The sequence below is a fragment of the Salminus brasiliensis genome, chromosome 11, assembly GCF_030463535.1.
Source record: "Salminus brasiliensis chromosome 11, fSalBra1.hap2, whole genome shotgun sequence".
In the NCBI taxonomy this organism is placed as follows: domain Eukaryota; kingdom Metazoa; phylum Chordata; class Actinopteri; order Characiformes; family Bryconidae; genus Salminus; species Salminus brasiliensis.
The window spans coordinates 20,668,941-20,680,774 of NC_132888.1; the positions used below are offsets into that span (position 1 = coordinate 20,668,941).

Here is an 11,834-nt window from a genome sequence, read left to right on the forward strand (position 1 = left end):
AAGTCACAATTAAATGTTTATTAATAAATAGATAGATAGAAAGATAGATAGATAGATAGATAGACCGACAGACAGACAGACACAGACAGACAGACAGACAGATAAAAAGAAATATAGATATACACATAGATAGACAGACAAATATATAGAAAGATAGATATACAGACAGACAGACAGACAGACTGTGTTCAATTGATGAATAAATGAATAAATAGATAGATGGATAGATAGATAGATAGATAGATAGATAGATAGATAGATAGATGGCTATATAGAAAGATAGAAAGATGGATAGACAGACAGACAGATAGAAAGAAATATAGATATACACATAGATAGACAGACAGACAAATATATAGAAAGATAGATATACAGACAGACTGTGTTTAATTAATTGATAGAATTGAATAAATAGATAGATAGATAGATAGATAGACAGACAGACAGACAGACAGATAGACAGATAGACAGACAGACACAGACATACAGACAGACAGATAGAAAGAAATATAGATATACACATAGATAGACAGACAGACAAATATATAGAAAGATAGATATACAGACAGACAGACAGACTGTGTTCAATTGATGAATAAATGAATAAATAGATAGATAGATAGATAGATAGACAGACTGGTTTATAGAAAGATTGGTAGACAGACATATAGATAGATAGATAGATAGATAGATAGATATTTAGTTAGACAGACAGACAGACAGACAGACTGTGTTCAATTGATGAATAAATGAATAAATAGATAGATGGATAGATAGATAGATAGATAGATAGATAGATATATAGACTGGTTTATAGAAAGATTGGTAGACAGACATATAGATAGATAGATAGATAGATAGATATTTAGTTAGACAGACAGACAGACAGACAGACAGATAACATTGAGTCCTGAATATTGCACTGAACTCCAGAGGTAATCTGAGAGCAACTGTCCTCAAGAGTAAATATAACAGACATAACCCAAATCACATTCAAAGCTAAGTGGACTCAGATGTTCCGCTGTGTGGTAAGCAGACACATAGCTTTGCAAAGTGTGAACGTAATGGACTGGATTAGATAAGACACAGAGAGAGTCAATAAGGAGGAGAGACGAGCAGAGCGAGCTCATATCAGACAGGCAGCAAACAAAAATAAGGAAAAGAAAAACGAAAAGAAACAAAAGATGAAATTAACCATATTAAACTAGCCTAAAATAAAACGAATCCAAATGAAGCTTCAACAAAGGTTTCGAGGGTCGGTTCCTGTGGTGGCCGCAGGCGGCGCTCTTCCTCACACAGCAAGAAGAAACACAAACATACACAAACATGGCGACAAAGCAGACGTGCAGGATGCTCTCTCTCCGCCGCTGTGCTGTTTTCCTCGTCCTGTGGTTCGTCCCCGGCTCCTTTTCCGTCACGCTTCGTCTTCACCAGGACCCCCGGTTCATGCTGCCCCAGGACAGGGGCTTTTCTCTGGTCAGCGCCTCCGGCCGGTTCTCGGAGAGCTCAGCGGGGGGAGCGGCTGGAGCATCAACCGAGCAGAGAACTCGCAGTCGGCGGAGCGCCGCCGAGAGCCCCGTGCCCAAGGTCTACGGACGGGTGAGTGCAGCGGTGCTCTTCTCTGTCCACCAAGAAAGCGACGACTGAAATGCCCCCCTTTACCGACCTCCACCAACCTCCACAGTTGTTCACCCCTTATCTAAATGCCAGCTGTTTTAGTGTGACCTGTTTGCCTTCTCGAAACGGTTTTCCCACGCCCCTTCACTACCACTGCAAATGACTGGGGATGCTGGTTTTAGCCTGTTCTGGTGAAAAGGTCAGCTGTGGATGCCCCCATATTCATTACCGTGTGGTTTACGAGTATTTCATCTAATAGATTGCACACAGGAGACGTGTAAACGCCAGGTCTCACCCAGCGTTGTCTTCTTCAGCTAAAACACCCAGCTCCAGGTAGCAGAACATACCTTTGCTTCGACTGGCCTTCATGGATTCCCCTTCTGTCTCAGCTTCCCTGAAGACAGCTGTCATTTAGGAAGCACCACAGTGAACCTGAAGCCACCTGTGTTCATTTCTGCACCAGTCCTCTGCAGATAGTTAAGCTTGAATAGGGGGTAAAAAGCTTGATGCTGCAAAATATACATATATAAATTATATATATATATATTATTTAAAAAAAATTATATATATATATATATTAATCGTCTGGGATCTTTTTTTTTTATTTGTTATTCTGGCCCCTTTGTCCTCTCGTTTGTGGTGCTCTGCTGATGTAACACGTCTGCGTGGTCTGAATGAACTGTACGTCTTCTGAGAGGAGCACACTTTGTACAAGAGGCATAGGTTAATAGACTGTGCTGTCTCTTCAGTGCAGAGGAACAGGACAGGTTGTATCTAGGCTAGATGAGTCAATAGGAACGGTTCTGCGGAAGTGTGTGGACCTCATCGGGCAATCAAGTTCCTCCTTGAGTTTGTCGGTATGAGATGAAAATGACATTGCAGATCAGAGTGTTTTTGTGTTGTTGTTGTTGTTGGTTTTTAGTGGGATTGAGGTTCTAGGCCTTCGTGAGCCATGTGTTACTCTAACCATGACTGTTGAGCAACGTATAATTCAGTGTCTCCGCTCTTGGACAGCAGGAAGGCCATAAGCAAGGTGTTTTTCGTCATCAGTGGTTGATCTGTAAATATTAATGAATGGTGGAATTGAGCAGACTGATTTGTCGTTGATGTCCTTGCTGATCTGGAACTCAAAAAAAACAGATGCTGTTCAGAATAACCCTGATGCTTCGCTTTAGCTGGTGTTGGCATTTAGACTGTTCGCATGTTTGCTAGCAGTTGTAAGAGGTGAAGGTCTTTAGCCGTATGCGGAAATTCCTCTATGATTGTTGGAAGAAAACGATTGTGTGGGACTAAGCTCAGATGGAATGGAAATCAGGGACCACTCTGTACAAGTTGTGGCAATCTGTGAACGAACAACACATCCAACCTTGTGGCAGATAGAGGACTACAACAGCAGGAGACCACATCGGGTTCCACCGCGGTCAGCCAAGAACAGAAAGCTGAGGCTGCAGTGGGCACAGGCTCACCAGAACTGTACAGCTGAAGACTGGAAAATGTAGCCTTGGCTGAAGGTCCTTGGTTTCTGCTGAGACACACAGATGGTAGGGTCAGATTTTGGCACCAACAGCATGAATCCATGGACCCAGCCGGCCTTGTGTCAGCAGTCGGCTGGTGGAGATGATGTAATGAAATGCTTAATGTCACAAAATCACAATAACGATGAATATCATCTCAGATATTAAAACAATTTCCCTTGAAAGGGAGTAGAGTGGAGTTTCCAAAAGCCTTATGAACATTTTAAAAAGCTTCTTTAGGAGCACCAACTACCAAAACATTGCTGTGGAAAGTGTGGGCTGAGGTCAATTAACAATAAATAGTGTATTGTGGTCTTTTAATGTGTTTTTTTATACGTTTTGGGGTTTAGAGGAATGGCAAAGCACACGATTTATTTATGTATAGCTGCGTATAAGACTAGCATGAAAAGGGTTGGAGCAGCCAAATGTAGACTAGGAGGAAATAGAGGAAATCCTCTATGAAGTGTTCTTAGAGGCCTGGCTAGAGGTCATGTCTGGTACTACTCTCTGAAGTATTGCGTTCCTCAGATGGACTAGTTAAGATTTCCGCTCTGTGTTGATCTCTCTTTCCTTTCTGTGAGCACTTGCTTGTTGTACCAGCATGAGCCGCAGATCAGTGAGAGATCTAGAGGTTCTACTGTTTCAGCTCGATGATAAGAATTAAGGAAGGGACACCAGTCGCTTGGTAGAAGAAGAACAACACTGCTATGAGAATGAAAGCATGCCGTCAGAGATAGTTCTGTTAGAAAGTGCTTAGAACTGTTAGTTTTTACTCAAAATGACTGTACAGCCAAGAAAACAGGAGTACTGATGATGGTCATGAATAAAATATCTCCATATTAACCAGCTCCACCCACAGTGGTGTACTCCTAAATGCTTATCAGCCAATCTGGAGTGTAAAATAATTGGAGCTGCTGGCTTTAAGCATGGGCCAGACCCTCTCCTGACATGAAGAGATTCGCGTTTACAGCCTAACCCAGCAGACGCCATTTCAGACATGCTCAAGACTCCAGACTGAGAAGCTTTCAGGACATCCACATGCACTTCTGTTTGATTGTTTCTGACAACCGATTGCTGTTTGCATGTGGGAAATTGATTGGAATTCAATGCTCTTGTCTCGAAGTTCATTTCAAGGCAGGAATGCCTACGCTGTGGGAGGGAGGAATAAAAAGCCTTTTTAATTCAGGCACCCTTTGTAAGCTTAGACCGATTTCATAAATCTTCGGCTACAATCAAGTCAGTGTCTAATCCCATTTTGTAATTACTTTCCGTTTTTCTCATTTTGCTCCATCTATCCTTTTTAGCCCTGGAAGAACTTCACGTTTATTAAGATTTCTGATTCCTCTGGAAACGGCTCCAGTCATAATTTCCCCCAGTTTCTCTCAAAGCTGTTTTCATTAGATTCGGAGTGGCTATTGATTTTGGATACAGGATCGGTTCAAAGCAAGCAGCTCCTGGAGGCTCATGAATACTAATGAGTAAAAGGCCTTCTCAGAATGTCGAAATGAGGGATTCGGGAATGCGCACCACTCTGCGATGAAGACAAGGAATTTGTCATGTTTATTGAAAACTTTAGGCTACTTTGTCTGGCGTGCCTTTACTCGCGTTATAGTGAGTTCTGTTTACACTGGGTTTTTTTCATTTTCAGCAGAGGTATTTGAAGCAGTGCTCCTTCCAAGAACAAGAACAAGGCTGGGTTCTTGCTTTCCCTGCTTTTAGAACAGGCCTGAATTTGATTAGAGAACTGCTGGCATCTAGGTTTTGCACTAAATAAGAAATCAGAAAATTTGCAGATCTGGTCTGCTGCTTGACCTGAGCACGACTGACAAAATCTGGGCATTAGGGGCGGTTTACGTGTGTGATCTGGCCTGGGTCAGCCTCAGGTTGGTTTTCTGAGAACTGTTTTTAGGTAGTTTTGTCATTTAGCATTTATTGGAGGATCGTGCCATTCATGCATTCTCTCGCTTTCTCTTTCATGTGCTCTCTCACACACTCGCGCACTTTCTCTCTCGCTGTCTGTCTCGCAACCGTTAAGCCTGTTGCTGCATTCTGAGTAGCGGATTGGGATCTGGTTTCAGATTTAGTGGTACCACTCGGGCCTGGTCGTTTCGGCTAAGTGTATGGGTCTGGTTTGGGGCTTAAATTTCTGTTCCAGTTTGTTTGAGGTTAAAGTATTAGACCAATTAACGAGCAGATCATGCTTTTTTAGGGATGTAATGATCCAGTCAGCCCACAGTTGCTGTATAGACACTAATGAGACTAAGGCTGGAAGGAGTGTGGCACATGGCACTGCTAACATGGAACGGGTTGTTTGTAAACTGTGGACTGTGGTGTTCAGGCAATGCAGCTGCTTTAGGTATGGTAAGTGCTGTAGCTGTCTAAGCGTTGGGCCGGTCATTGGTACATTGCAGATTCAACCCCAGTGATGCCACGGCCATCTGTGGCTGGGTATCCCAGAGAGCCTTGTCCTCACTTTTTCTGGGTGGGGAGGATGGCTCTTCATCTCCTGTGAAGTGTGTAAAGGCTCTGATGTAACAGAACTAGCAGTTAGTTCACTCCTTTAAGCGTGTTTAGCTGGTGGAGCTTAATGAAATGACTCAGAGGGAGAACATGCTAGCTTTCCAATAGGGGGAGAACGGGCTAGCGGGTGAGGATTGGCCGTGACTAGGATAAATAATTTTTTTTTTTACTTGGTTTTCCTTACCCAGTTCACTTTTAGGACCCCCCCCCCCCCCCCCAACCCCACATTCATATGTACTGCTTCTGTCACTACGAGGGTAAGAGCTGGCACACCAGCCAACGCCTCTGTTCGAGCTGCCTCTGAGGCAACGCCAACAAGGCTACCAACGTGCCAGGTACCCAGCCAGAGAGGGTTTAAGTTACCACTCACGCAAGCAAACCACACTACACCCAATACGAGTCCTTGTTCAAGACTACCTTCTCCAACGTGTGTATCATAATTCCATCAAAAGTCATTCTGAATAAGAGCATCAGAAAGGTGCCATCAGTGTAAATCTAGAAAGTAGTGGGAATGTGCTAATGTGTGTCTCGTACTCATTTAGCCTAGACAGTATGAGGTTCAGGTTAATAAGCTGTCCAGTAAAACAGCCATCAGACAATTTGCTTGTAAATAAATTGGCCATAAAAAAAGTCATGGTCAGTGCATTCTTACTGTGGATGCTTTATGCCTGCTTTAGTGTTTTGCAGCATTTCGGCCAAGTTGGAAATCCGTTTGCGAAAGAGGGAGGGCTGCAGAGGAAGACATCCAGAGTGAAAAAAAGCACGAGGATGGATAGCACCAATAATAATCCGAAGGTGGGCGGGAGGTGGGGAGGCTTTTATTGAATTCACGCTGGGAAGTGTGAGAGGAACCTGTCTGAGCAGTCTGCTGGCTCACGCTCGCTCAAGACGAGGCCGCTCGTCCCTGCAGGTACGAGCCGTCAGCCAGAACAGGCCGTGAGTCACCGCTACAACAGAAGCCGCGTGTGCCTTGTAGGCCCGCGGTGCGTCTTCACGACGTTTCCTACCTGCCCTCACATCAGTAACAGAAGGCACGTCTCTGTGACTGATTCACGGCAGTAATACCCAGCACGCAGCTGTCATTAACACGGAAACGGCTCCCCGGTGTCCGAGCGGTTAAGTGTTTACCAATGCCACTAAACGATATTAAATGGGCGGTTTTTATTTATTTATGGAAATGGGGGAGTGTTTTTTTGGTTGCACGCCAGTCATAAAACCGGTAGATTGCATGCTAATTGAAGCGCTGGCCCTGGTGCCCGTGCTGCAGGGATGATGTCATTGTTTAAGGTCTCCACCGGCAAAGTGCTTGCAGTGGCGGCAGAAGCTGCACTGGCCCTGTCTTTCCCTTGCGCTCGCTCTCTCTCTCTCTCTCTCTCTCTCTCTCTCTCTCTCTTTCTCTCTCTTTCTCTCTTTCTCTCTCTCTCGCTCTCACACTTCCTGCTGTGTTGAATAAAATACAGTGGCGTGAATCATTGTAAACACGCACTTCTCTTTTAATACCCCCCATTCCCTCATTTTCATTGGCCGCCAGCTCACGGTCACACTTGCAGCTGCTGCAAGGTCAGCTAGTTGTTCCTCATATATGGCAATGTGGAGTGGCCCTGCTCGTTTCACAGAGCTTTCCGGACTGTCCGCAAGCATAACAGCCAGAAATGTAACAGCCGGCATGTGATTGGCTCGTATTGTTTTGGCAGGAGGAGATGAAGGCTGCGGCGACCTTTTCGCACTTTCACAACGTTGGCAGATGATTCTGAGGCGCAAGCTCCGCAACATTCAGGCTGCGACCCCCTGATTGAGAGCAGCTTTTCTCTGCTGAAGTGCAGCATGTCAGCGGGGCATGGAGAGGGAAGAAAGCAGTGATTTCCTCATTTCGGAGCACAAGTGTCCTTATTCAGCAGCCAGAACGTTCCAGCTCCTAGACCGCAGAACAAGGCGGCTCTGAAAGCCAGCCGCTGTTCACTTATGGTAATGAGGGCCCTGGTATAATGACGCGTGAATGGTGGGAATAGAGGAGAAGTCTTGAGCTTTGGAAAGCATGCTTTTTCGTCAACAGGGAGGAAAGACGGCCTAATTAATTATTTATCGTAATGAACCGAATTTGACTTTCATGGACTATTGCAAATAAAATTCCTCTTTTAATATTTAATGACATGAAGACACACAGTTTCCCCCTCTAGTAGTTCCTTCTTCTTACATTCAGACCCAGAAGCAGTTATCTAGATCTGAAACCTGCCTCCAAACACGAAGCAGCCGGACCAAGTTGAACTTCCGAACTCGTTAATGAATGTGTAGAAAACATCTGTGAAAGCAAGACCCTAGGCCGAACGTCTTGCACTAGGACATTGCAATGAAGCATCGAGCCAGAGCTCTCCGTCTTAATGGGCTCCATCAGTCTGCGTGGAGCTGTGTCAGTGGAGCTGTTCTGGAACACTGCTCGTGCATTGCAGGCGCTCAGGCTTAAAAGCTTGGGAGATTTACTGCAGAGTCATGGCCCATTCAGATAGGCCTCTGTGTTTGGGAAGCGCGAGTTGAGCGGAGGGAGATTGAGCATGTGTGGTTACAGTGTATCCAGTCCAGTTTGGATCATAATTGATGAGATTTAAGGCTCGCGTACTGCTTTATCGCCTGATCAGGTTTTTCTAGGGCCTTGTTCCAGTTCACCATGGAAGTGTACTTTTCTTTAGTGGTAGGGGTGTCTCATTTAGAGTGACTGACTGATTTAGAGTCAATTACTTGATTAAAAAAAAAAAACCAAAGAAAGCCATTCAGGATGAGCCAGCAGTGATTAATTGGCAGATTGATGATGAGGGTGATGGTGTGTTATTTAAGCACAGCCTGAGAGACACACTCAGGGGTGGCTGATCAGTCTTGATAGGTTGTTTTGTTTTTTCTGACATTATAAGTTGGAATGGGTAGAAAAGGACCCGTGAGGCTCAGTTAACCAAATAATATGAACATGTCGGTGCAGTGATTGTGCTTCAGGGTTTTACAGGGTGCTGTAGGGTGGTGCTGTAATGCATTGTAACTAGGGATGCACCGATCCGATCTGATGTTTGTGGTTCCCATAGATAGATACGATACATAAACTTTGCGTATCTGTACCAATCTGATACCGTTGTTGAATTAATAAACCATATATCTATAACCATATATATAAACCATAAGGTATCAGGATCGACCTGAACGTTACTTGCTGTAACTTTGTAAAACAAACTTTAATAAGGTGACACACATTTAAATAATCCTAATTGCTGTTTAATTTTCACTAAAATAAATAAAAATAGTGGTGCTGGACGTTGATGCAGTGTTGTCTGGTCTCTGTGAGACAAAAAAAAAAGGATAGCAGCTCCTCCCTTCTCGGTTCTACCTTCTTGGAAGACCACCTGTGGCAGTGATGTCATTACCCCCTTCTTCCTTGCTCTCTGCTGTCTTACATTACAGGCACAAGCAAAGCTGTGGCTTTTAAAAACGGCGCCAGGGAATTTACCTCTGGAATTGATTGATTTTTCCTGAAAAAACATGTGATATGTTGATTTCGGACACTTCCGGGACTCAAAACGTAGTGTTCGGACATGTTACCTGAATGTGTACATGTGTCTGTGAGAGATCCCCCGCTGGCTAATTCAAATTCAGTGGAAAAACAATACATTTACAGACATTTTCTTTAACGTTGCATAATTAAGCCATGTCCTCATTAACTCACCACAGTACAGTATCTGACACTGTAAGTATTAAGCTGTGTATGATCGCTATGGCTCGTGGCAGCTATGTGATTTGGGTTTGAGGTTTGGGTTCCTCTAAGTGTCTGAATGGCACTGAGTCGCTCGCTGTCTTGAAGCACAGACTGAAGACCCACCTCTTCCAAGACTACTTGGGTGAAGTGTGGTGCAGAGTGTTGTGGTCTTCATGCTGATTTTTTTTAAATATTTTTTTTTTATGTAGTAGCGTCTAAGCTTAGAGGATCTTTTGGGTCCTACTCTACACGAAATAGCAGTGAAGCACTTTTGTAAGGCGCTCTGGGTCTGCTAAATGCCTTCAATGTAAATGTCATGTAGTGCACCCGAACGTTTGCTGACAGGAGCCTGGTGCGGCCTGCCTTCACCACATGTTTTTCTTTGTTGAGGTGGAATATCAGTCTTTTATCAGTGATTTTGGCTGTCCCTTTATTAACGCCTGGTGGTCGTTGTTAGATTTACAGGTGAGTACGGCAGAGCAGTGTTTGGGGTTATATTGTGGTTATAGTGAGATACCTCTCAGCCAATCACACTGCAAGGTTGGAGCTAACTGTGGTATAATGATTCAATGTTGGCTGCTTTTCCACTGCAGGGCCGAGCAGTTCTGAGCACGGAGGGTAAGCGTTCCACATGGAAAGAGTTCGGCATGGAACGTACTTGGGGCCACAGAACCGCTCAGTTGGAGGGCTTAGGGATCCGCTGATTGGTTCAAGATCCTGGGTGTATATGGTTCCTAAGAAGTACAAGAACGTTTGTTCCATTTTAGCATCTCTTCATTCATGTGGTGACAAGTACACTTTAGCACACTGTAGCATAATGAAGTTTAGCATACTTGAGTCGGCTGTGGCCTCATCCAGCATCGCTAGGGCGGCATTAGCAAGGCCCAGCTGACGGCAAGTCTAGCAGCGCTACCGCACAGGCCCTGTTCTGGGCTTATGAATCATCAGCTAGTATTAGACAAACACTTGAAAGGGAACTGCAGGGTTTCTGTGTTCATGACTTTGTGACTGGTCTTATATGTCAGGACCATAAGTGGATTCCAACACTATTCGGAATCCTACGTCTATAAAACGTCTCTCCTTGGCGTGGTTCGAGACGACTGTGATTTATGCATGCGGGTTACGGCATGCTAACCGACGGATCACGGCCTCTCTGAGTTAATCGGTTAATCATCACGGTAGTGGAGATTACTCAATTACTAAAATAACTGGTGGTGACAGCTCTAATTATGTGTACTCTTTCTGGCACTAATTGGAGGAGAATACGCCGAGAAAAGGAGGGAAAGCCTTCACAAAGGGAGAGGCTGATGGTTTGTAATATTTTGCTTTAACGCCTTGGAAGGCATATCAGAGGAGCACTCATCTAAAAGGTTCATAGTCCCCTCAGAGTTGTGAATTAAAGATGAGCGAGGCTGCGAGGCTCGGAGCGCCGAGCACGAGGAGAGGAAATGAAAAGTTGACACACTTTTCTCCTTCTTCCTCTGCCGCTCGCTGAGCCGTAGCTAGCGCCTGCTTCTCTCTCTCTCTCTCTGTTTTTATAAGAGGTTTATGGGTGGTTTACGTTCTTGCGTAAGGTCAGGTTGCTAAGCAGGAGTCTGGGCTGATGTATCACCTGCATGTCTGCAACAGGAGCGAACTGAGCAGGTGTTGGGGATGAGCGCTCCGATAGGCATTGTGTGTTTAGCATTTGTAATGGTGCCGTTTAGTTACGTTGAGAGGAGGGGAATTCAGTGGACGGCGTCTACGAAAGCCCTCAAAGTTTGTGATAATATACACTATATGGACAAAAGTATTAGAACACCTGCTTCCTAATTTGTTGGGTTTTTTTCCAAAATCAAGGGTATAAAAAAAACAACATTTTTTGGAGCATTGCTGTGAGGATGTGATTGCATTCAGCTAGTTAGTAAGAGCGTTAGTAAGGTCCGGATGTTGAATGATCACTACTTCGCCAGGACTTTGCCTCGACTCAAAAGTATTGGATGGAGCACCAGCCATCATTCCAGAGAACACCATTCCACTGCTTCACAGCTCAATGCTATGGGCCTTATTCCCCTCTAGCCCACGCCTGGCATTAGGCATGCTGCCAGTAGGTTCATGTTTATGTTCTCCAGGGATTCCTATTCTAATGGCAGTACTTCTCCTCAGAGATGAAACGATCTGTGTGTGTTTATTTGCGCATCTGTGTCAGCAATGTGTGCAGCCTAAAGTAGCTGAATACATTCATTACAGTGTGTGCAGAATTATTAGGCAAGTTGTATTTGAGAGGATTCTTTTTATTATTAAACAATAATGATGTTCCCAATCAACCCAAAAGACTCATAAATATCAAAGCTTAATATTTTTGGAAGTTGGAGTGTTTTTTTTTTAGATTTGGAGATCTTAGGAGAATATCTGTTTGTGCAGGTAACTATTACTGTGCAGAATTATTAGGCAACTTAATAAAAAACAAA

At 44.2% G+C, this 11,834-nt stretch overlaps 1 protein-coding gene across 1 annotated transcript in view; it reads left to right on the forward strand.

Annotated features, from left to right (window-relative positions):
* Window positions 1-1,302: 1,302 nt before the first annotated feature.
* Window positions 1,303-11,834, forward strand: part of sorl1 (sortilin-related receptor, L(DLR class) A repeats containing) — a 79,863-nt gene continuing 69,331 nt past the window's right edge. Inside the window, exon 1 of the mRNA XM_072692140.1 lies at window positions 1,303-1,599. Coding sequence (XP_072548241.1) covers window positions 1,327-1,599 — 273 coding nt within the window. The 5' untranslated portion in view covers window positions 1,303-1,326. The remainder of the gene's footprint in view (window positions 1,600-11,834) is intronic.